The sequence below is a fragment of the Leptinotarsa decemlineata genome, unplaced genomic scaffold, assembly GCF_025532065.1.
Source record: "Leptinotarsa decemlineata unplaced genomic scaffold, Ldec_3_MD MMD2_tig00026294_RagTag_RagTag, whole genome shotgun sequence".
Lineage (NCBI taxonomy): Eukaryota > Metazoa > Arthropoda > Insecta > Coleoptera > Chrysomelidae > Leptinotarsa > Leptinotarsa decemlineata.
This window is the reverse complement of record NW_027412674.1, coordinates 2,851,750-2,879,585: the sequence shown is the minus strand read 5'-3', so window position 1 is coordinate 2,879,585 and position 27,836 is coordinate 2,851,750. Positions and strand designations below refer to the sequence as shown.

Here is a 27,836-nt window from a genome sequence, read left to right as displayed (position 1 = left end):
AAATAAGCATACAGATTATGTTTATTGGAATGAACTCGAAGAATTGATTGATCGTCTTCGACTACTTTGGAGTTCACGACTGGCTGGACATACCGGACATGATAATGAAATATTAGCCATAATTGAGGAATTACGTGAAGAAGGATTAGTCTATTGACCGCAATATCATGAACATGATGTGTGAAACTGGCTCAGTCGATCACAAACGATCTAACTATGCATACCACAATTGATAAATTTGGTCGTAGAAGAGGTGGTGTTAGTAAACCAATAGTTGGAAGATCTGGTGTTGGATTCATTCTCACACCAAATGGTGATTATGATATTCAGAATAAGCGGTTTCAAAATGTTGGTGAACCTGTAGACAGTAAAGATTCTGTTACTAAAGGATATGTTGACGATCACATTAGAAAAGTCAATGAGACAACTCTGAAGTATTTCCAAGAATTCATTGCATCAACGCTACGTAACATCGGAAAACATATTGATTCAAAACATAATGAGGTGCAAATAACCATTGACAAAAATGCACTCATCACTTCTGCATTAGCTGATCAATTGAGTAATGTGGAAAAGCGAACTGACGTAATAGCTAAGTTGGTTGATACTTTTACTGAGCGAGTCATTGAAGTTTAATAGTCAATCGTTACACTTGCACCTGAACAGTAGAAAAGTGATTCCTCAATTTTATCATCTTGAAGAAGTCTTAGAGCAGTAATATGAGTAATGCAAAATGGCAGGTTGTGAAAGAAATACACAAGCCGGCGCGTCGAAATTTCCCCCGTCGGAAGACAATAATAAAGGGTTTTTCTGACTTGTGGCAGATGGATTTGATGGAAATGCAACCATATTCTAAAGAAAATGAGGGATGTAGGTACATCCTTATAGTTATCAACTGTTATTCAAAGTTTGTATGGTCAAGGCCGTTGAAGAATAAAACTGGTGATTCAGTTACTGCAGCTATGGCAAGCGTGTTGAAAGATGCTAAATATACTCCAAAAAATTTACAATCTGATCATGGTACTGAGTTCTATAATTCGAAATTCTCATCGTTAATGAAGAAACACAACATCAATCATTACTCAACATTCAGCACAAAAAAAGCTGCAATTGCAGAACGAGTAATCAGAACATTGAAGAGTTGGCTTTATAAGGAGTTTTCACTTCAAGGTCATTACAAGTGGTTGAACATTCTTCCTAGAATTACTCGTCAGTATAACAACAAAGTTCATCGTACGATTGGTATGAAACCTGCAGATGTGAAACAGTCTACTAAATTGTCAATGTATGCCGAATCTAAGAGTCCACATGTGAAACGTAAAAAAAGTACGTTTAAAATTGGGGATAGTGTTCGAATCAGCAAATATAAAAATGCATTCGATAAAGGTTATACAGCAAATTTTACAGCTGAAATATTCAAAGTTGTGAAAGTTAATAATACAGAACCTATAACTTATGCATTAGAAGATGTGAATGGGCAACCAATCAAAGGCTGTTTTTATGGGCTGGAGTTGAATAAAACAAAAGATCCCAATACGTATTTGGTGGAGCGAGTTTTAAAAAGAAAAGGACATCGCCTCTATGTGAAGTGGCTGGGGTTCTCTGAAGATCACAACTCATGGATCGATGAAAATTCTTTAGTGTAATGACATTATCATGATTGTACTCAATCATGATAATGATTTTACATTACAAGCACTGCATAAATTGTTCCAACAATCCACACTATATTCACCACATTGTAGACATCGCTGGACTAATGTATCGCAAGTCGCTACACAATTTATGCATATATTCCTTGAAATGCCCATATTATTACACATAATCTCTTTCGAACATTCTCTGCACTGCTTGCGGTAGTCACTTACTTCTAGAGTTGAACCATTTATCCTCTTCCGAAGTGGGTCTGGATTCCTTGCCACAACACATCTACGACACAGGCCGGTACATGGGTTGATATATGTTTCAGGCCAATACCCATGGCAGTTGTAACACACTATATGTTTGCCAATTTTGATTGGAAAGCCGCGTATTGTCGGTTTTGTATCCCACTCTTTAGGGAAAGACATATTCACTGATAGATGTACAAATATTCAATCGATGAATTTAACTACACTCTCACGCTCCCATGTTTCCCTCTTATAAACAGGTACCGTGAAGAGTGGGGTAGAGTGGAGGGAGCTACCACCACCACTGTCAAAAATCATATAAAAATCGGTGAGTGATTGTAAACTTCAGTCAGTATTCAAGTATCACCACAAGAATACATTAATATGTCTGCCCAGAGAGCTGCTGTGTTAGCATTATTATCTCAGAGAGATATTAATAACCATGAGCTGGTGGAAGAGTTTGAAGACGTTGGACAGATAGTGGGTGTTGACGAAGAAAATGATGGTGGAGATATGCAGTATGAGGTGAATGAGCAAGGTGCAGAAGGTGGCTTAAATATCGAAGACGATGAGGCAATTGAGCAAGGTGTTGGGGATTTAGATATTGATGATGATGAAGAAGGTCTTGTTGAAGAAGAAGATGAAGGTATCGCAACAGATTCGACTCACGAGACTGACGACAGCGGAGTAGTTATTGGCAATGTTGAGTGGTTGAATATCACTGAGACATTGGATGATCCGTTAGATTTGTATTGTGTAACGGATAGCCATGTCAGGATCAAAACGATTGACGGTGAAATAGAGAAGTTGTGTTGGTGTTGCTTCCGCTTTTATTCTGTGCGGAATAACAATGGAGGGTATTATGAGCACGTCGACATTCATTACACCGCCCGCTTCATGGAGATGGGGCAAACATGGTGTAAAGCATGTGATAGGCCTTTGACCAACTTTAGGAGAATAGCCGTCTGTATCATATGTAACAACACCCCACCTCTGGAGATGTAACCGTGGACCTTCGGGTCAACAAAAAAAAACAGCCCTTTTCAGGGCTACATTATTTAAACAAAGAGTAGATATCTCATAATGAGATTGCAACAACACCCCATCTGCGGAGCAGTTACCGTGGACTTTCGGGTCAACAAAAATACAGCTCTTTTCAGAGCTACAAACAAAGTGTAGATATCTAATAATAAGATTGATCACTCAGTCAAAGAAATAGAATATTTTGAGTGTCACATAATCATACGAAGAGTAGTTTGTAATATATGGATATACCTCTAAAATGTACATCCATATACATATGAGGTATGCACAAATGTGTTATAGAATATGTAAGTTCTCTGAATATCTTATCTTTGTAAAATAAATCACATTGAAAAATGATTGTTTAAGCGTCCGAGTGGATTTGAATCTGTTTGATAACATACTAGCTCTCTCTTATCTGAACAATTGCAGAATTCATGTCAAGATTTGGAAATATAATTTTCATAAGACAATATTTCAAATTCGAGGGGTGTTTATTCAGAGTAGTCAATAAGAGTAGTTGGTATTGTAATTCAGAATATTTATTTCAAAGGTGGAAAGGAGAGAGGGAGGTAGACACTGCCCCAACCACGCAGTGTCTCGTGTACACCAACCAAACAAAATGTGTACTCCGAGGAAGGATAAAGGATGGGTGAAATAGGGAAAAAAATAGGGAAAAAAAAGGAAAGGATTACAAGTCGTCGTCGTCGTCGCTGTCATCGGGTCGGGGGAAGTACTGCCACATCACCGAACCCTCAGAAAACGCCATTTCCTCCGCAAATGCGTCGTCGTCCCAGAGATCGTCATCATCATCCGAGCTGTTCGAGTCTTCGGAGTGGTCTTCGGTACTGGTCACATGCAGTACCTGGACCGAAGATGTGGAAGGGTGATGAGGCGTGGTGGTTGAATCGGCCTCCATATCTGGATTCTCCATATCGGAATCCTCCAACTGAAGATCCGGGAGTGGCGCTGTAGGTTCTTCCGCCTGGGGTCCGGTCGTGGAATCGGCTTCCTGGTATGTTGACATGCTGACGATAGCTACTCAACTGAAGATTACATTGAGGAACTCCTACATTTATACTCTTGCACAGGAGGGGGTATAGTGGGAGGCGGAGTGGGGGGGAGGTGGGGGTCGCAAAAAACTCGCCCCGGATGCAAGTGGCGGATGTTGAGCGCCCCAGGCCGCGAAGCGGCCTGCTGAGCGATCGCTTCACGATCGCGAAGCGATCGCTTCGCGATCGCCTATACAACCTTTCCCTTCGTTACTTATCCGAATATACATTGCTTGAAATTTCTTTATGTTACGAATTTTTATCAACATTATTAAAATAATGTTCCAAAGATATTCAAAGATAATGATTAACTGTTTCCATTTTCTAATTAGTTCGTTTTATAGCGAAACAACTAACGTTTCACCGCAAGGGTGTACCGATATAGGCCTATTTTTTTCACTACTACCAAATAGAGTGGTTAGGTTGAATGCTGCCCCATCCACGCAGCATTCCGTGTGCACCAACCAGGTACTATGTGCACTCCGAGGAAAACCTAACCTAACCTACCTGATCATCATCATCATCATCTATAATGATGATGTCAGGTTCGGGAGAATCAACCACCACGATGATATTTGGTGGAGCGATTTGATGATCTTCAAGCCACAGTTGATCCACAAGTTCTGGGCTGGCAAATTCATCATGTTCAAACTCATCTTCGTCTGAGGTTACATCTTGTTCTTCATTCAGCTCTATTGTTGTATCTGAATACCCATCGAATTCATCATCGGGAGATGTTGAATCAACTACAGCAACTTGAATGTCACCAAAGGACCAATTCTCTGGTGGGGCAAAATGAGGTTCACTGGTGGAATCAGCTTCCCGAATAATTGGTGTTGCTTGATTCATGATGAACGAACAAGTTGAAGAATATTGAGAATACAATCTTATTTATATGATTTGAAGAAAGTGGGGTAGAGTAAGGGAGGGGGAATATGTGAAAAATAAAGACCCACTAGGTTATTTATTCAAGTATTGATGTGAGAATTGGGGAATAAATCCAATATAATATTCATTAGATTCATGATTTTATTTTTACACATTCACATAAATGAAATTTGTTTGAATAATGTTGAGAGAAGTAATGATGAGAGAAGTGTCAAAAGGTTTTAGAATTATACTCAGAGCATTACTAGAATCACTTTTATTTATTCTCTAGAAAAAATAACTATTTTACAATTCACACACTTTCAAATGATGGAAATTCTATACAATTATTCTATTTAACTAATTTTATTCTATATACTACATGCGACTAAAAAATGACTAGAATGAAGGAATAAATACTGCCCCAACCACGCAGTATTTTGTGTGCAACAACCAAAATAGATATGCACTCCAATATTCCTTATTTTATTTTTTAATACATAACATAGACTTTATTAAATAACCTTAAAATTAACATGCAAGTTTTTATTATATTCCTAAAATTACAATTTTTTTATTCTGAATATACATCTAACTTAAACTAAACAAAAATATATTTACAAAAGGGGTTAGGTATTGAGGAACCCCTGGCACATGGCATCCCATTCCTGAACAAGAGGTCCATATTTTTGGATGTAAGCCAAACTCTTTCCTTGTTGCGAATCTTCTTCTTGAAGTTTCGCCCTAAGCAAAGAGAGTCGCTTCTCTAATTCCAGTTTCTGGGCCTCGATGGTGGAAATTTCCGACATCAAGGCCCTTTTTCTGGAATCAGAACCATCCACAACCTTCTTCTCCTTCAAATATCTCTTTTTCACAGACTGTGCATAGGTAATAGACTCTTTGAGTTTATTACCCTCTACCACAGTCTGTGAAAGGACATTTTCCGGGCCAACCTCTTGTTCGGAATGCTCAACACGTACCTGGGGGGTGACTGGAGGGGGCGACGCATCCCGATGGACCTGGGGGGTGACTGGAGGGGGTGACGCATCCCGATGGACCTGGGCGACGACTTCCACCAAGTTCTGCATCTCCATCACTGGAAGGGGTGCTGTAGGCCAACCAACGTAAGGTGAGTTCTTTTCACATTTTTTGCGAAAAGCACTCAACTTACCACCCCTCCCACCTTTGGCTTTGGATGCCTTCACAGGTGCGGACTTCTTCACAGGTGCGGACTTCTTCACAGGTGCGGACTTCTTCATCTTCTTGGCCCTCTTCACCGGTTTCTCGAACTCATCCCCTGAATCGATGGGCGATAATAGTTCGATGGGCGATAAGAAGCTTTGAAGATGCGATAAATCCGCCAGAGACTCGTCCAGGTCCGGGTTGTAGACATTCAGTAAATCTTCGATTTGGGGTGCTGACGAAGAAGTTGGTCCACTGAATGTCGACAAAGTTGGTGGGGGGTCAATCTCCTCCTCGGGGGTTGGTTTGAAGTCCTCGAAAAAGAACTTCAAGTCAGGAGCCGCCACTTCCTGGGTGGAAGTCATCCCCGGTGGTGGAATGGGAGCCGCCACTTCCTGGGTGGAAGTCATCCCCGGTGGTGGAATGGGAGCTGCAGCTGGTGGTGTAGCTGGTGGTTGTACCATGATGTCCTGTAGGACAACCACCCTCCTCCGCTCTACATCCTCCAACTGTCTCTCACTGAGAGTGGTAATCGGGGTCATCAGAGCATTCCTTAGAAAAGACATGATTCTAGAAAGAGAAAATGAAAATATTAGACAATATAATATAAATAGTATGGAAGTGTGTACTTACATCAAGCTGCTTGGAATTTTCAACTTCAACTAAGTTGGCTGGCAGGTATCTCAGGTTGGCTGGTTCTTTCGAAGGAAGACTGCAATCGAATGATGAACTGTGGCCTCCTCCTCATGTTTTATAGCCGTATGCTCCCTACCACTTCGGGTGGGAATGGGAGTGGGGGTGGAAGTGGGGTAGGATAATCCGTTTGAAATATTCGACAAGTATGAATTTTACAATTTGTTGAACAAACCAGATAATGAGTGAAAAAATGCAATTACTCGATTGCTCTTCCAATAAGGCAATGAGTAAATTTAATTTCTTGTCACTTATACTGTTTTCATCTTTCAGTACATTCAAAAGAATTCTTAAATTTTGTTCGGAACTGGTCTGATAGAATTCAATATCGTTGTGGCCCCAAGGTAATGTCTTGGTGGTATTAGGAATGATGAATCGCTTATCATCATTATGTGATAGCGCGACTTTATTGCACATCAACGTGTAAATATCATGTAAATCACTCCTGAATACATTCATCTTTCTAAATATTATACCGCCTGTTTCAACAATCCTAATGTAATCTTCAATTGAAATTTGATTTTTTATAACGGATTTTTTAATACCTTTTGCTTTCTTTATTTCATCAGACACACTTTGTACATGATATGCTTTCGCACCGGTGCCATGGAAACTGATGATGGGATCACTCGGAAGTTCATCCTTCATATTTCCAATCACCGATTTGCTAACTGGCACATTGAATTTATTACCCAACCTATAGTTAGAAGTGTCAAATTTGTCAACATTTGCAATCATAAAATTATAAAAATTATCCGTCATTATTTTCAGTATCAAAGAATCCGTATCGGTATAGAGAAGAGAAGCTTGTGGTCCGTAATGTTTTTTGATGACATCATAGAAAAAATCATAAATGACTGTTTTCGACATATCCAATATACTGAACCCCAAATACAATGGTTTATTATAACAAACCTTAACTTTATCCATATGTATGACGACAAAGTCTTCCGAAAATATGGATAATGTTTTGAAATTGGGACGAGCTATCAAAGCATTGGCACCCATACCTCTTCTTATGGATTCCCAATGTGTGACAATTCGAATGTCTCTTCTATTGTTTACATTTTCCATCGTTTTGCCAAATATGGAATTTATATTCAATTTGAAGTAACCCTTCTCAAACTTATTGGTAGCCTTATTTCTCAAATTTGTATTTAAATATATATATTTGCTCAGCCACGGTGACTGATTGAATCTGAGAATTCTATGAGTTTTCATCACCATCAAACCATTACGGACCGCTTGTTTCAAATTCCTATAATGAACGATATATTTCTTTTTATCATTCAAATTAGGAATAAGTTTGGGTATTTTGGACTTTGAACCAGGTGGTATAATACTTTCAACCAAAAATGGTAAATCCGAATGTAGATCGTGTAACTCGACAGGGTAATGCACATCTACTTCAAGTATGTATCCTTGGGGGCTATCATCTGGAATACTATTGATATCCAACTGACATATTTCACTGGCGGTCAACCAAGTGAACCCACCAAAAGGTAATGATTGAGACATGCTATGACCATACAGATTTGTTGCATCCAAATACATTATGAAAGATGAAGGTTCTTCGGGATTATAATTTGGAAGAAACTGATTGTTTGCAATATGCTTTCTCTCCGAACACTGGCTTACACCACCACGTATACCGTTTTAGAGAAAATGCACCATATCGATATCAGTTAATAATTCCAAGTTGACACCCGTATACTTCAACATAGCATCCCAAGAAAGACCTGGAGAAGTGAAATAGTGAGCAGGATCCAATTTATATGTATCTAAACTCATATTTCTAAAATTTTCAAAAATATCGCACAACAGTAGAACATCAGATTTTAGGTATATGTCAGAATATTCACCCAAATCTTGACAATTGAATGTGTTCCATACCTGCTTTACTCTATCATAATCCTCATCAGAAACATGTTTTTCATTTAATTTATCATAAAAGTCCACCTTTGATGGTATACTAGAATAATTTAATTTATCTAAAGAATCGATAAAACTGTACGGAAAAACACCTTTCTGCCTCATAAGTTTGAATTTATCCTGTTCCGGAAAATATTTTCTTGTTTCCACAAAATGTTTTTCATCTAAATTGTCACCTAACTCTTGAAGGGAAGCAGCCATAAATTTAAAACTATCGATGAACCTTAATTTCAAAAACTTATTTTTCATCACTCCATTGTGATCTACTATTCTCTCCATAATTATATGTTTCGTGAAGGAAACATACTTTTCTTTAGTTTGAGCAATGACATCAACTTTTGTTTTGTTTGTGCATAACTCTTTTATGAACAAATGACAGTCATACCCACTGAGATTATGAAAAATTATGGGTATAAAGTTGGGCAATTTGAAATTGAGGTTACAAATACTATGTGCAGCTCCATTTCTTTTTTTCCCCGTTAGATGGCAGTGGTCACGCACCTTAATATCACCATCACCAAATGGTTCTCCACATATACCACATGTGGCGGCAATATTGAAATCATGCTCTTCCTCATCAGTCAATGGACTCATTGGAATGACTTTCTTCAAATATTTGTGATAAATATTGGTGACATCAGCCTCCAAGTTTGACACAAACACTTTAGCTGCATCAGCACCTCTATATAGTACAAATTTAGATATAGAATCATCAAAAGAGCACTTTATGAGGTAAGAAAAAGCATATGGTTCATGAAGATATGTTCGATTTGTATAAGAGTTAGCAGGATTTGGCTCATTAGTATGCACTGGTTTCAGAATAGATTCGAAATCAGCATATACAACGAATGGAACCCTCAACTGTTTCTCGATATTTTCAAATTTCAAAATATTCTCAGGTACCCTTTTACCAAATTTATCAACCCTGAAATTTGTGGATGGTGTCGTTGTCGATATGTGATTACAATCATTCAACTGATGTCGCAATAAAGTTCGTTCATTATCAAAGTACAATAAACAACCATCACAAAAATACTTTTTATGACCACGGGCAGATATTTGTGATGATACTAGTCTCGATAAATCCTTAATCCAACAATAATGACTATTACCAGAATCATCTGTAATAATCAACAGATTAACATGACTATTTAATCTACGTTTAGAATAGTGTAACGGACCCACAACTTCATATTCAATTCTACCATTTTTAAAAACATTTTCCAACCCATAAACATTGATAGAGCAATCGTTCATAACCTCAAACTTAGGAATATCTTTCAACTTAACTGGAAATTCCATACCTGCTACATTCAAGACGGTTGAGAAGTGGGGATATGATGAAATTTCATTAAGTTTCTGACTGGCAGGGTATAAAGCTGAAGTCACAGCCCACGCAAAGCAGCACTGATCTTGATTAAGAACATTCACCACACTTTTCTTCAATTCGATGAACCTTGGCAATTTGATGTAAGAAGACCCTCCGAAGGGGCTATACTTGTTGATATTCACCTCCAAGTACAAAATTTTCTCAATGGTCCAACCTGAAAATATGGGTTTTCTCTATAAGTCCATCATCATCAACATTTTGACTAGATCACATACCTGAATCCCGATCTTGAAATTCCGCTGCTTTAACAGTTAAACTATCTGCAAAACTGCTATAAACCACATCCAAATCATTCGATTGATCAATTACTTCATTGGGACTATTAAATGATTTGATGTCTGAAAGATCCTTAGTTTGCAGACTGTACCGCCCAAACACTTCCATGTTCACTTTCATGCATTTATGGATATCCAACACTTCTTCGAGTAGTTTCACTACTTTCTGCTTAATTTCATTGAAGAATGTTGGGTAATCCATGTGGTGGTTTTCACTGTCCACTCGGTAGCTCACAATTCGACACTTGAAAGCTGTATTGACAATTTTCACACCTTCCCCATATTGAACACATGCATTTGTTCTGTGCTGCAACGTCCTCCGATGTACATTCATCTGATCGCTTGCAATAGTCAAATTGCAGCAAACGCATGTTTGCAGTGTTGGAAGTGCTGGGGGTGTCAACCGCTGCCTCTTCGATGTTGGAGGTCCATCACCATTTGCGGGTGTGCAGGAATCCCGCTGATGACGACGTAGGTTGTCACTACGAGTGAAACTTTTTTTACAATCAATGCACGAATACATCTTGTATATAGAAATATCTACCGTACGATAAGGAGAATTTGAAATGAGTGAAACGTTCACACCACACTCCTTATAAAAGCCCAACTCCTCCCCCCCACCATAACCCAAATGGGAGCTACAAGGTCAACATTCAATGCCACAGAGCAAGCTCAAGGTAGTCGAAGTGACGAACGTCAATGTCAAACCCCACACTCAAGGTCAAACACCACACTCAAGGTCAAACACCGCAACGCCTAATCCCACTATATATTCTGTACACGTCACGATTTCATTCAAGGTCAACATTCAATGCCATGGAGCAAGCTCAAGGTAGTCGAAGTGTCGAACGTCAAGGTCAAACCCCACACTCAAGGTCAAACACCGCATTCAAGCTCATACTGTGTGTACGACGTTCAAGGTTAGGTGACGTCATTCAAGGTCGTGTGACGTCTCAAGGTCAAAAGGGGTGGGGGGAGGCGTTCAGTCGGCATTAGCACCCTACTTGCGTGATCTCCCAGATGCACTGACCAGAGAAAACCTTAGATTCCCCGAGAAATACATGCACAAAAGGCCAACTAAGAGTATCCTACGAAGAATAGCTTTGGTAAATATAACAGCACTGGAAACCAGACACACAAACACAAAATCCGGAATCTCACAAACACAAACTTGTCCGCGACACAAATACTCGTCACCAATCAGGCACAGATGATCACCGCGAGACAGAAAACCATACGACAACAGATAATGAGGAGTCAAAACACAAGAGGCCGATTTCAGTTTTGCTGAAGTGCCAAGTAACAAGATTGAGGACCATTAGGAAGCGAGCGGGGGATACGGCTGCATAAAATAACAATGTGGGGAAACTTCCATCTTTGGTAATCAACCCCAGAGATGGGCATAGTGAAAGTTATTCGCCTAGCATCACCGAAGATGTCTATGGCAGGTCGAAGGAGCGCTAAGTGTTGAATCACAAATGCATTGTTTCTGGTTTCTAGGTTTCAGCTATTGAAAAATACGAATGAATATGAATCCGTATTTAAGCAAAATGATCTGGTGTTGATTTCATCTTGTAAATGTTATTCGGAGAATCCTCCAAAATAAATTCAGCAACAAAGAACAAATATAAGATCACCATATAATTCTTGAACTGTGCTTGTAGCAATCATATTGGGAAAGCGATTGCCTCCTCCGATGAAGTCACGCCGGCAAAGAACTTGTTTTGCCAATGAATAAATCTGATAGTTATCTCATTGAATGGCAGAGGCGTGTAAAAAGAAGACTTTCGCGAAGATAATTAATTTTGGGGCGTTACAAACCGGGTACCTTCGAGAAACGTATTTAGCGGTGACCTCTATTTATCATAATATATCTTCAGTGCTCAGATTCATCATTACCTCTGTAGAGATATTTCATTGAATAATTCGTCAGTATTGCACAACAGACCCTTCAGTTACTACCACAAATAGGTCTCGTGGGAGACTCAATGCCAACATGCAAGTAAACACTTGAGGCGATGGAACATATTGCTGTCAAAAGGCATTCATTGAGGGCAAAAATGCAAATAGTGATTTTCCAACGAATGCTGTAGTCGTCTTAAGTTGAACTAAATTAAAAGAAGCTTCTACACACGATATCAAGAAATGTGTACTTTACACTACAGAATGAATAAATTTAAAAGAGTGTATTTTCAGTATATCTTCTACTTCTCCATCTTCATACTAAAAAATGTGGAAAAAGAAGAATGAAAGCTATTAATTTCAAAATTAATCAAGCAGAAAAGTAGAGTTTATTTTTAAAATAATTGCTTTCATCGTTTCATTGGAAGAATCACTCATTTTTTTGTATAAAGATGGGGAAGTAGAAAGCCAAAAACTAGTCACTCCTAAAAATATACTCCTTTCAATTCAAACAAGGTTCCTATGGCTGGGAGTTAATGAAAAAAAGCCAATGATTATCATTACGTACAGCTTGCCAAATCTAGGAAGAGACTTGAGAATTATCTCTCTCTCTCTTTCTCTCTTGGCAAAAAGGCAACTGTCTTATTTCGAAGTATCAAATGTCCACCATTAAGGATGACAGTGTTCCATGTTGAAAAAAATTCACCCCTTTCATATACTATATTGTGTAGCAATCCTGTGAATGATATCTGATTCAATTCCTTAACGAATGCCTGGAGTATACAAACTGAATAGAAAAGGTATTTTTTGTGTAATTTAATGTTCATATAAAAGTAGTTGCATGGAAAGTATTTTTTCTTTCTTGCCCAAGAATTAATGATTTCTCAACTCATCTACCCCAGTCCTTCCTGACTTGTGAAAAAAAGAAAAATAATACATTTTTATATAAATTGGGGTCCAGTTTCGAAAATTCAGTTTGACAATTTCTGGCTGCACTTCCAAGACATATGGTATTCTTATATAGATCATTTTCAAAAATTTCCATTGAAAATTGAGTCAAGTTGAATTTAACTTTTTTATCATTGGCATGTTTATGTTAATGAGCTAAATAATGCATCTTTAACTAACTTTTTTCCATAGAGAATGTCAGTGGTCAGGTTTCGTAAACACCTACAGAAAAAACTTTTTGAGGAGCAATGTTTGATTATATAAGTTCATGTAATCACCATAAATTTTAGTTAATATGTCTTTCTTAAATCCCCTCTATATTTTCAATGATAATTATATAACTACTTATCTTTATGACTTTTCAAATCTTTATTCTTTAATCTCAGTGTTTTTTTTTATTTTGTATCTCAGGTTCCCGAGGAAGACCAGTCTTGACTGATCAGGCTCCTTTTAACCATACTATTACTTGTTTTTAGATTTCATACACATATGGTTAATAAAGGTAAAAGTTACTATTATATGTATTATTATATATATTTCCTAAAAATGGTATGGTTCAGTGTTTCAATACCATTTTACTTTTATAAAAATGAATATGATATTTACTGAACATACAATGTGAATAAAATCTGCTAACTTTCAAGTCTTCAGCTTCCGAAGAAAAATGTTTATTTCGAGAATTGAACTGTTTATGGAGTCTGATCTCTGTACCTATATAAGTATTCTATAAAATGTAAATGGAATCTGATTTACGAGTATCAACTATACCGCGCGTGTGTGTGTACCTAGATCAGTTTCGAACGAAAACCAATAAATAATAAGACAACAAGGTACGCGGTAACTCAAAGCGGAGACATTGAAATTTACGGAGGTTTGCAGTCTGTGAGCAGTAAAAAGTTTAATATAGGAGTATAGTTGCGAACCGGTAAACGCACTGTGGAGGAAGTAGTTGAACTCTTGAGATAAATTCTCCAAGTCTTACAATTCATTGCTTTTCGGTATAGTATTCGGTATATAATGACGGTAATTCAATGATATTTATGTACGCTAAAAGACAGTAAGTTTCGGTTAAAATATTGTTAGAGGTTCAAAGAAATATTTGTTTTTGAACGAAAGGGTCGATTAAGTATATATATATATATATATATATATATATATATATATATATATATATATATATATATATATATATATATATATATATATATGCAACATATGATTGATGCAATAATTTTCCTTTTTTTGTTTTTTTTGAGTATTTCAATATTAAATTCTACAAAAAGGATTTGAAGTTTTATATCTTCTATTAATTATCTGCGAGCGCTTTCGACAGTTGGTTGGTACTGTCATCTTCTAGGCACTCCTCAAACTGAACTGGTCATCCTGTTGTCTGCCTCTTTATACGGTCAGAGCGTCTTAACTCAGGTATGATATTCTTAACTCAGATATATATATATATATATATATATATATATATATATATATATATAGATGAATAAGTATCATTCTAATCATTCCCATATTGATTTCAATTTGAAAGTCATCGGTAGACAGCTGTTTCAGCCTATTGGGCATCGTGCAGGCGGTTCTAGATTGAAGACAAAATGTGAAAAACCAAGAGAATTACCTACTTAATAAAAATAACTGCGTGAACGCAAGCGAGGCATAAGTGGAACCACGAACCACCTATTGGTGTGACACCCAAGTCAACTTGCTAACCACCTGCCCGGTACTGACGATGCCCAATAGGCTGAAACAGCTGTCTACCGGTGGCTCTTAAATTGAAATCAATATGGGAATGATCAGAATGGTACTTATTTATCTTTTGATTTTCATGGAATTATTTTCCAGCATCTGGACTGCATTAACCTTTCTCGATTTCATATCATTTCTAGAAACATGTGGATTCGTTTTTCGACGACATACCAGATTATCTCTCCAAATTTCTGCCACCGCAGTTGTCGATTGATTGGTCAAACCACCAACACTGACATAAAAACTTGGCATTAAAAATATAAATTGAAAAAACAATTATTTTGAATGTTTATAATTCTTTGAAAATATAATATCCACCCGAAATAAAAAGTACGAAAGAAGTAGTGCTAAAATGCGCGAGTATGACCGGTGTCAATAGATCGACGATTTTTAGAATTCTTAAGGAACTCAGGGAAAATAACAGCGAAACGCGGAAATCGATTCTATTTGTATACTTATCTGTTTTTTTTTAATCTAATTTATCAAATGCAGTAAGTTCTTGCCATTCTACATTTGTAATCATTTTTAAATTCAGTATTCTGATTATTTCATAGATCAAAATTAGTTACAATATTTTAATTATCTTCGCATCATACAGAATATGGAAAATTTATATTAATACCCCCAGTGGAAAATTTGAATTGATGTTCCCAGTTCGACGCCTATTAATACTTTAACTACTGTAACGCAATCTGAGAAAAAGCGTCGCCGCCTCTTTTGACGTTGTTTGTTGCAAGTCACTATTTTGATGGCTCGTTAGCGGCGTTCTCAACTTTGTGGATGAATTGCAGTGCCACTTGCTTGAGACGACTATGTTGCTTTCTTGAAATTATTTCACTCTCAGAAAATAGCGAATGGACTATAGTTTTGTTCATCCAGTAGCTGGACCATACGAGTAGATGGGTTTCGAGGTATTGCCTCATCATTATCTCTGATGCGACTGATGCGAAAATTGTTTTAAACAATATAATAAACAAATTACGTAAAAATTTCATATACTATGTTAATACCTGCCATTGTTTAATGTGAAAACAGACATAGCTAAATATCAATTGAAAAAAAAAAAATATCAACAATTTTTAGATATTTCATTAATTAACAAATTAATGAATTTTTATGAATTTTTATCGCAGGATCGTTTATAGGCCAATTATTTATACCTTTTATCCCATTATTTATGCCAACGGAGATTGGGAAAAAATTTATTAGTTAACAATTGAATAACTTTTAGAAAAATGGTGATGAAACTCTTTTTTTTACGGGACTCGATTCATTCAAGTGTTAAAAAGATACTATTTTTTTTTCAAATTTTCATGATGACATTTAATGTTATGAAAAAATTATTTCTTTGGATAAACTCTCTTTAGCGGCAGCGCGCGCATGCCGTAACAGCCGGGCGGAACCCTATTTTCAACGTCAAATTAAAATTAAAAATAATGGATATAGAGTTTCGGAAGTCGGGACTTTTTTATCCGAAATTTCCTCCTCTTTAACGAGCTTTTTTAAAAATGCTTAAATATTATTATTTTTTGAGCTATTAACGAAAAACTAAATACCATTTTTTTATCTTATTTTGTTAATAACAATTGCAATTTTTTACCTGCACCAAAGTCCATCAAAATTTTTCTAGAGGTGATTCCGAATCGAATGAGTTATCGCTCATATTTTTAGGACCTTTATCTCTATTTTTCATGTTTTTGAACTTGTTGATTAGACTATTGAATTCATAATGTGGCAAAACACATTATTAAGTATGATTTGAGGTTTCGTTTCGTTCGCTAGACGAACAAAGTTTGATTTTTATGCAAGGTGTGTTTCGGTTCAATAAAAAAGAAGTTGATGATTAATTATCTGCTAACGGATGATTTGCTGATTCGGTTTATGTTATATCTTACACCTTTCAACATTTGCCATAAGTACTGAAATTTATAATCATTTATGAAGGCAATTTGGTGTGCAGGTACTGTGAGGAAAATCAAAGATATTAAATCGTGCCAGAGAATTACTATGTGTTATATATGAATAAGCGTTTCAAAAGTGATGGAATGCCTCATTTATTCACAGCGTTATTAAATCAGACTCGAGGGAAATAAACGATCTGAATGTAGGCAGCAAATAATTAACTGTTACCTAGTGTAGAAGATTATCAGTAAAATACGGAGTTGTTTATGATTATTCCAATTGGCAACTGATTCTATTTTGTCGTAAATGGAATTTTCCAGTGAGGAAATGTTTTTAGGTTAATTCTTTTCAGTGGTCTGACTGGTAATTTTTTACTCTGTATACGGATACATAACATACGATGGTTGAATGAAATTCAAACAATTATGGTAATTTCTAAAATATCTAATAGTGCAATGAACCTTTTGTCTCAAAGTAGAGTTAAGTTTTTTCATTTCCGGTATATTTGGGTGATCAGCAAAACGAAAGTGTACTTTTATAACACAAGTTATTCCAATATTTCGATAAAATTTATTCTTCTAAGAAAAGCTACAAAATTTGTATGATGCTAGTACAATATATAACTTATTATGAAAGGTATATTGTACTAGCATCATACAAATTTTGTAGCTTTTTATTGAAGATGATAATAAATTTTATCGAAATATTGGAATAACTTGTGTTATAAAAGTACATTTCCGTTTTGCTATCACCCAAAGATATTTTCCAAGTTTTTTTCTTAACTAGTCAGCAGACTATCCTTAAGTAGGAGGTGTCTCCAGAACCCCTTACTTAATTTTCAATGGGACTACTATACTTGTGATACATCATTTTCCCTGACTAAAACTTAACACATCGCTTGTGTTATATATATATATATATATATATATATATATATATATATATATATATATATATATTTTTTTTTAAAACATGACTTTCTAGCAACTCAAATATTTATTTTCAAAGTTGTAAAACACTTTTCAAAAAACCCTGTGTTGTATATAATATGATAGGATACAATAAATAAACAAATGACACTTCGTTCAATGCCATATATGGCTCAAAATTATTCTTCTAAAGGCCGTTAGGCCAATTTTTTTGGAACAAGTCAATTTGTATAGTTCCATTATATCCGACACTGTCTTGAAATGAAATAAGTAGATTTTTTTTTATGTTGAACGGCTTTATTGTAGCAGGTACTAGATAGCAGTCATCACACCAATCTCCTCAGCGATCTTTGGTATTGATTAGGTAAAAAAATAATTAAATCGTTGGGCGCAGCGTAACCTGAGTAAATATCTAATCAATACCGTAGATTGCTGAGAAAAGTGGTGGGATGACTTCTACCTAGGACCTTCCGAATTATTTTTTAGTTTTCAATACATTATCTACATCCCTATTTTTTTTTCAATACATTATCTACATCCCTATTAGCTTTTTTTTTTCAATAAAACCTTTCGACTCGAAAACTTTTTTTGGCTCATTTCATCTTCGAATTTTTAGTTTCTAATTTGGTTTCTCAGTTCTTCTCATTCTGTTTAGTTCATTTATCACAAGGTAATATGGAATCCGCCATTTTGTAGGTGCGACCATTTCGAATCTGCATCTTTTTTAAAGTGTACTACTATTCTACTAGTCAAGCCCCGTCATTTGATACTCATATTGAGATGGGTAGTTGTAAAAAATATGTAATCCGCCATTTTGTAGCTGCGGCCATATTGGATTTACAATGATACATAATTTATTGAATTGTAATGTCATCAAAACTAAATGTGTGTACCGAATTTCAGATCAATGTGTCAATAGGAAGGGGTTAAATGTCAATAACTAAATTTGACCCAAACAAACGAACAAATAGGGCAAGCTAAATAAAACCGATAAATAAAAACAAATTATTGTTGCTTCCACCAAAGTAGGATAATCTTTTGTAACGCTCATTATCGTCCTTCGAAATTGGATATTTTTGGTTCATTTTTGGTATTGGTAGTTTTTTATAAAGACTAGAGTCAACAATATCCACCTTGTAACTGTTGTTGACCGCAGTTTATTTAAGGTCAATTCTCCTTGAAATTTGCTTTTTAAAAGTAGAATATTCAATAGTGTGAATATTTGGGCTTTGATTTTACAATGTGAGGAAACCGTTAGTTGCAGTATCGTAAAATAAGTTTTTGGCAATATTCGCGCCAGTGTGTGATATGTAAGACCAATTGACTTTCAAACGTAGATCAAGAAAATAATGAACTATAATAAAATCGAATCTGAGACATGCGAGTGGTTATATTGGCAGTTTTACATCACTTTCAAGGAATTTAATTATCCATCAATAGGTTTGCGAGTAAAAACCGATTTCAAGATGATACATTGCAAATCATTACATTACTATTTCATCGCTACTTGCAATGAAATACCAACAATGATTACATCAATTCCCAAATAACATATTTCCTGTCGTCTTCATTTATTTGTTTATTTCATAACATTTCAAACATTTAAATCGATAAAGATTCCGCATTTTTTAACTTTTTGCGAATTCTATTTGTACTTCAAATGCCAACTTTCGGAGAATTGAGAGATATATTCGTTCAACCGATAATCGCTTGTCCTGCAACTGTAATATTTCCAATTTCACTTCTTGGATTGTACGGTATTTTGCATTATCTTTTGTTTCACTTTGCTTTTAATTGTCATTGATGAAAGATGAATGAATGCTTATGTATCCTGAATGAACACAATCGACCACTTGAGTCTTTTGAGTCATTATACCTTCTGGTATGACAATAACAATCAAGAAGAGAGAAAACCTACCTTTTTCCACTGTGTTTATTTCATCCTGGTATCGTATTTTTTCTGACGAGTTCTATAATCGTTTTCATCATGTTCCAAACTTTCCTCTCCGCCACTGATTGCTTCATCAAATCGTCTAAAGAAGTAGGTTACCGTTTCCGCGATAGTTTGAGATCGAATCGACGAAAAAATTAAAGCCATTAACACCTGGTTAAACAGTTAACGACCGTTTCAATATGGATGTGTTTTAAAACAAAAGATTGTAATGTGGATATTCAGACAGTGTATAATTATTTGGACGCCCGTTTCTGTGTTGGGGAAAACCAGTTACTATATCTAGTCTTATAGATACTGAATAATTATAACACGTACAATATAATAACAACACTTCCAAAATACAAATCATGAAATTATAAAACAACAACAAAAATTAATTGGCGCCCCGGGACGACTTCATTCGAGTTTTGAGAGATTCGTTCATAGAGGGCGACAGTGGTTAACGGATAAACGTATTTTGTCAACAGATATGATTTTTTTTTTAAATTCCTGATAATAATATAAAATGATCAACATCTTCTATGTCAATATCCTATGTATTTGAGTTTTCGAATGTATCATGCCGACGTTCTCATTTTTATGATGTTGTTGTCGAATGAAAGGGGCTGATATCAAAAGAATGTCAATTTTTTTAATAAAGCGATTTGAACGATAGAAACAGATTTTGAAACCGTAAGAGTGTAACTAAGGAGGATGACTTTTTCTTGTGAATAACTTATCGAATTACCCAATAAGTTTAAATATTATTGAATCCCAGATTTAGGTATTCCATAAACATGAAATAGTTTCATCTTCCAAAACTTTAGAAAAATGTTGAGTTGAATTTTTTTTACGCATGCCAATAGAATTATGTTAAGCGTTTAGGTTCAGGTAGTTTCTGTAATCGTTATCCTATAGAATTTGTCTAAATTTGATTGTCGTCATATTAGGAGATATTAAGACATTTTACTACTTCCTCCTGGCTTTTTCAGTAGTGATAGTATTACTAAATTTCAAAACGACTGCGCCCTACAATGCTCAATTTTCTGTATTTATATGAAAAAAATACGGGGTTGTTCAGAAAGTTATATATATATATATATATATATATATATATATATATATATATATATATATATATATATATATATATATATATATATATATATATATATATATCATATTTTTTTCAAGTTTGAATAAAAAAATGCTGTCTCAAATTTGAGGCAAAGTGCGTTTATTTGGTGAATTATTATATGAAATCAATTGGTATAAAACTGCATAAAACAATTGTTGTTTTTCTTCAAACACAAGTTAACCCCGCAATTGCTACACTTCATTTGGGAACAACATTTGCAGGTGGGAAACTTGCACCTTTATCTTGTATCGGTATAAAGGGGCCAATAGGACAGACCATCCATCCTCACGTCCTTTGGTGGAATGTAGGAGGTGGTCGCAGAGCGTTTTTTCTTCTGCTCAATCTTTGCTTCTACGTCAGATGGTCTTCTAGAGCCATATCTACTGAATGGTAAAAGAATCTCATGTACCATTTCTTATTTATCATGATTATTTTATAGCGGCCAATCAAGCTATCTAGGAGATCCACACCTCCCATGTGCCTGTTATATTCGAGCATAAGATTTGTGCATTGGTGTTCCACTTTTTTCTGTTTTTCATCGAAGCGTTTGACTGTTCCTTTCGACAATTCTCCCACGAAAGTTGACATCAATGAAACATTTTTGTTATCTTTCCACAGGACAATAGAAATGTCAACGCCATCAAAATTGCAGACATATTCACAGGAAGTTCCTCGGTCAACTTTTTTAATTTTTTCTTCTGAAGGCAACTTGCAATTATTGGGAACTCGATTTCTTCTCACAGTTCCTAGAGCAAATATACCTCTACTAGCCAGAAATGACATGAGCGGAAGTGATGTATAGTAATTATCAAAGTAGACCACATGATTCAAATTAGTTGGAACCACTCTGGATAAACGTATGACAGTATTTGAGCTGCCCCCAAATCTGGTTCATCTGGTAGTCTGAATTTTGGCTGATTTTCGGCACCACTATAAATTTCGAAATTATAGGAGAAGCCACTAGCTCCACAAAGAACGAACAGCTTATAACCCCACTTATGAGGTTTTGCTGGCATATATAGTTTCAAATGATGTCTTGCCTTTGTGGCACTGTGGTTCGTCCACTGATAGGCTTTTTTTCAATGGAACACTCTGAAATTTCAACGAGAGGGCCTTTATAATGGGTCTAAATTTATGAAGCCTATCATGTGTTTCGTCTTCTCTGGGTAACATGTTGATATTATCATTGAAATGAATTACTCTTCTTATAGCTTCAAATCGATTTTGACTCTTTTACCTGTTTCAATCCTAATCGACTACTCCAAAATGATCTGACATTAGGCATGTGAACAATAGACATATGCCTAAATATTTTTGTAAATCAGCAACGGTTATTGTGGTTGTCTTATTTGGATATTTCTGAACCATGTAGAGATTTGATTCATCAACTATATTCTGCAATAGTTTATCGTTAAAAAAATATTTGAAGAAAGCAAATGGTGTTTCCAATTCCATGAATCTATTACCGAGTGTTATACTTCCTTTGAAGTGGTTTCCATCTGAGCTTTAGTAGTTTCAGCACCATCCTGAATATAAGTTTCGACATTCTCATCTATCTCATTATTCTGCCCAATTTCATTCACCTCAGATTCCTCATTGGACTCTAATACATATTCATCATAAAATTCAATTGGAAGGTTTTGTATTTCGAATTCCTCTAAAGCTTCATTTATCGGAATTTCCTCTTCATCTCTCTCACCATCAGAACAATCGATATCTTCACTATCTGATAAATGTGCAATACATTCCTCTAACTCGGCATCTGTAAGGTATTTCTTCGCCCAAGGCAGCGTGAATGAAAAGCGCTATGTCTCAAATTCGATACATCCAAATATATAGTCGAGCCTGTAATGTAAAAATGAAAAGTAATGAATGATTTTCATCTTATAAAATCGACCTTACCTTTATGAACAAGACACAATAATTTGGAATATTTGTTCACAGAAGAATCACACAAATTTGATAAATCGTTTATCACGTGTTTGCTGCAAGCATATAGCGACCGATAGCGGACTTTTGAAAACTTATAAACAGTAACTGACCATGCGCATCGGAAATTGGATCTTAACTAACGCATTCCTAGAGCTGTTCTAAATATGCGACAAAAAGTTTTGGGCACCTACTCGAGATTTATTAGCTTTCAAATGGGGAATTTGATGTGATGTCCTGAATTTAATACATTGAGCACTGTAGGGTTAAAACGTACTGAAATGATTTTACAAAATGCAATGTTTCACATCGGTAGTTGGAGAGGGGTTCATTGTGGGGAGAGGCTCGGATTAATATAGGTAGGAAAGGTCATATAGCGGGTAAGTCCCAGGATAAGGAACAATTAGGGAATTGAAAATCTAGCTATTTGAAGTTAAACATTTTTAGGGGTTGCTTTGGTAAACATATTCGAGAATATTGAATTTTATGAGGATAAGTGGATTAGAAAAGACCCATACATTAGAACAGGGGTCTCCAAACTTTGAAGCCTTCGGGCCATAATGATTTTTTCAGTTTGTTCCAAAGGCCAATTTCTGCCCTTAACTATATTTCCAGACTAAGATAATCGCAAAGTGCGTGACCTAAGCAAACTTACGCTTTTTTTGCATTTCAATTATTATTGTGTATTGTGACACTTAATGACATCTAGTGGCGAGTAGTCGTACTATGTACTATCTTTTTCAGCTACCCGCTAGGTGGCATTAGGCGTAATTAAATATTTGGAATAACCTCGAGATGGCAGTAATAATTGCATATAAAAAGGCTAGGGGCGCAACTGCGAGTTAGTCTGCGTAGGAAAGGCGAAGGAAGTATTTTGATTTGACTTATTGTTTTTATGTGTGCTTTGTTAGTATGGAAAAGAAGCGAAAAATCGACAGTGAATGCAGAACGTTCCAAGAAAAATGGAACTTTCAGTATTTTGTGATCGAGTCCAGTAATAAGGCGCTATGTTTAATTTGTAATGAAACCATAGCTGTTCTCAAAGACTATAACATTAAACGACACTGAGAATCGAAACATCTTCAAAGTTACTCCAAGTATACAGGAAGTTTGCGGAAGGAAAAATTTGAAGCTTTGAAACGCGGACTCAAATCGCAGCAATCTTTGTTTACCAAAGCGAATACTGAACAAGAGTCTGCAACTCGTGCCAGCTTTCGTGTGGCTCTTGAAATCGGAAAACGTGGCAAACCATTCACCGATAGAGAAATGATAAAAGAATGCTTAATTACAGTAGCCGAAGAAATATGCCCCGAAAAGGTAAATTCATTTAAAAGTGTCAGTTTGTCAGCAAACACCGTGACTCGGAGGGTGCAAGACATCGCAGAAAATATATCATCTCAACTGTCTGATAAAAGTGGACATCATGAGTGGTTTTATCTAGCATTGGATGAGTCAACGGATGTGTCAGATACTGCTCAGGTGTTGATTTTTATTCGCGGAGTAGATAAAAGCTTTGAAGTGTATGAAGAACTTCTTGATATTGATAGTATTCACGGCACGACAACTGGGGCAGTAATTTTTAAGGGAGTTGAAAATACCATTAATAAAAAAAAATGTTTGGATATGTCTGAAGTTCTAAAATCAGTCATATCAGTTGTTAACTTCATCAGATCCACTGGGCTGAATCACCGACAATTCCGCGAGTTTATTCAACAGATTGGAGAAAATGATTTATCATATCATACTGCCATACGCTGGCTTTGTAGCGGAAAAGTCCTTAAGCGCTTTTTTGAACTTCGAGCAGAGATCGAATGTTTTTTAAATGAGAAGCAGCGCCCTTTTGCCGATTTAGAAAATAGTGAATGAATGTGGAAGTTAGCCTTCTATGTCGAGTTGACAAATCATATGAACGAACTGAATTTGAGATTGCAAGGAGAAAATCAGCTTCTCCCTGATTTATACACCAATATCAAATCCTTCAGGCAGAAAATAATACTATTTCAATCGCAATTACGTAAAAAATGTTTCACACATTTTGAAACATGTGAAATATTCAGCCACACTACAGAGACTGAATTCACCTCAATTTTGCAATCGAAACTTTGAGTGCTTTGAAGATAAATTTTGATACTTGTTTTTCAGATTTTGATGTCATTGCGAATGAAATTGAGCTTTTTCAAAATCCTTTTGATACTGACATTGAAACCCTGGCACCGGGCTTAAGAACAAATATAAAAATTCATCTTTGTTGGAATTTTATAAGAGTCTTCCACTGGAACAATTTGATAATTTTCTGTTTTTGGTACTACTTATTTGTGTGAGAAAACGTTTTCCAAGATGAAGTACACAAAGACTGTTTACAATCTCAATTAACCGATGAGCATCTTAAATCTCTTTTGATAATTGTTACAAGTAAAATTGATCCACAACTACAAAGTATTGTCGGTGGAAAATCACAAATACATAAATCTCATTAGTGTTTTTGTTTTACTGTGATTCATTTCAATTATTTGTTAGTTATTAATATGCTTAAACTTAGATACTTGAGTTAAGTTTTCTTTGTCATCATTTCTGTCGTTAAGTTTTCTTTGTCATCATTTCTGTCGTTAAGTTTTACCTTGCAAGTAAATAAAACCGAGTAATTATCTTCTTCAACTTATCACAGCAATAGTTACAACAATTAGGTAATCATTGGCTGTCGCGGGCCAGATTGATGACAGTAAATCATTGGCTGTCGCGGGCCGGATTGATGACACTGACGGGCCGGATTTGGCCCGCGGGCCGTAGTTTGGAGACCCCTGCATTAGAAGACCAACTGGAAAACCCCGATTGGGAGACCCTTGAGAATAATGAAAAACTAAATAACTTTAACTAGATTACTTAGCAATACCTAAAATAAAAATAATGCCATAACAAATTTTAGGGCTGGCAACTCTACGATAAATACTAAAAATTTAAGATTCACAATTCACTTGAAAAAATTATAATTTCTATAGCAAGATTTTGAGACCGAACAATTTCTTTGACAAACTTCGGAATACTTACTAGATGTAGCTGCAGGATAAGTCGAAATATGCTGATAACCTTCGTTTTTTTGTATTGAATAAATGACTGGCTAATATTTTGATTGCCATTTGTTGGAGCATAAAATTGATTTTTTTCACCAACGAAATAAATATGTAAAAATTCTTTTTCATTAACGTTGTTTCCTTCTTCAGCAAATACAAGGTGCCAACCTAATGAAGCGGAGAAAATTTGTTTGTTTTTTAAAACTACTTACGTCTGTCAGGTTTGGTGTCCATTTGTGAATATAAATAGCAATTTGCATTTATAAAAATAATTATTGAAATTTAATATGGAAATCACTGTCCACCGTTAGTAATTTACATTTAATCGACGAGGATATACTAAAAAAACATGCAATATACGTCAAGGATATCAATTAGGAATCATTATTTCTGCAGAATACCAATTATACGTTTCTTTCTATTTTATGTAAACGTTGCGCAATTTTTTGTTATCGCCTAACTTCGTTTACTTTTCGTTCCTAACAGGTACTACTTTATATGGTACTTATTCTGAACCTGGCCGAAACAGGTCGAAACATTTTTACTATATCACTGGCGAAACGTAAACAATGTATTCATTTGGGTCGTAATCAACGACATTCCCTCGAATTACGTTTCGAATAAAATTTTCCTGAAACACTCGATGTAGTTTAAGGGGTATTTTCTTTCCGGTGGTATCTCTAGCAATTCAATTCAATTTCTATTTTCAATTCCATATAACAAAATAATTAGACATACATGCGTTATTATAACAGTTATCCTTCATTACCAAGGGTTCTCCTAAGCACTCGAGGCGCTTGTTTTGTGCAGTTCATCCACAATATTTACCTCAATTTCGCAATGTTGTAGGTTAATAACAAAATAGTGTGAATCGGACATTCTTCCTCTGTGATGATTCATCACTAAATGTATCATTGTAAATCATTGTTGACTTTGATTAAGTGTAATTTGGTTTTTCTTTAACACTGAATAGGCCGTGTATAATAAATATCATACAGTTAGTGTTGCCCAAATGCAAGAACAAGACGAGACTTAGCCAGTCTTGGTCTTGGTCTTGCGCCAATACACCTGGTCTTGGTCTTGGTCTTGGTCTTGCGCTCCCAGTCTTGGTCTTGGTCTTGGTCTTGCAGCAAGAGTCTTGCAAGTCTTGCAATTACCTATTAGTCTATTACTATTTATTAAAGTTTACTTTAAATCTTAAAAAAACGTATTAGAATTGGAACATTGTGAGCTTGAATTAACATAGCCATAGTAAAGATCAAGCAGATTAACAAATAACTGAAGATTTAATAAGAAATTCGAAAAATTAACTGACCTATATGTCGTTTTCCATGGAAGTAACTGTTTCTTAATAAACATTTATGATTTATAAGCTTACATTTGCTAAAACATGTAAAAAAACAAATTAATTACAATAACTTGACTGTATTTTAAAGAACAATACTTATCTGTCTAAAAGAGATTGAACCCTCAACTTATAAGAAATTTAATAAAAGAGTTTTACGATTTATCATTTATTTGAACAAAAAATAAAATACAACACTAATCAACAGCTTTATCATTAGGTTATGATACTTTATATCAATTTTTTTGACCAACAATTAATACAAAGTAACCATCTGGCTGACTCATCATTTAACCTATTTCTATGTTTTCTAATTACTAATGATGCTTTAGAAAATAACCTCTCAGCAGGTACTGAAGTTGCAGGTATTGAGAGAAAATCACGGGCCATTTTCGATAAAATCGGATACTCTGTCTCATGCGTCCTCCACCAATCTAAAATGTCTTCCGAGCTGGCAGTTCTTGGTTTTCTCAGGTACTCCTCCAACTCGTCTATCACTAAGCCTTGAAGACAAGATCCAGATGACGTCGAGGGACATTCATAGAGTTTATCAAAGTCTATTACGTCTTCATCTTCATCACATACTTTATTTTCTTTTTCTGGTAATTCCAGAGATTTGTTCAGTGAGTGTAGATTTTTATATTCTTCATAAAGTTCATTGAACTTGCGCAGACTTTCTGTTTT

At 35.5% G+C, this 27,836-nt stretch overlaps 2 protein-coding genes across 9 annotated transcripts in view; one reads left to right on the top strand and one right to left on the bottom strand.

Annotated features, from left to right (window-relative positions):
* RhoGAP19D (Rho GTPase activating protein at 19D) overlaps window positions 1-27,836 on the top strand; it is a 521,267-nt gene that overhangs the window by 314,962 nt on the left and 178,469 nt on the right. The gene's annotated exons all lie outside the window — the stretch shown is intronic.
* LOC141484785 (uncharacterized) lies at window positions 5,427-6,871 on the bottom strand. The gene is made up of 2 exons (XM_074180155.1): window positions 6,647-6,871; window positions 5,427-6,583 (listed from the first exon to the last, which is right to left on the bottom strand). Exon 2 carries the CDS (start codon window positions 6,577-6,579, stop codon window positions 5,461-5,463), a length of 1,119 nt encoding a protein of 372 aa, XP_074036256.1. The 5' UTR covers window positions 6,580-6,583; window positions 6,647-6,871; the 3' UTR covers window positions 5,427-5,460.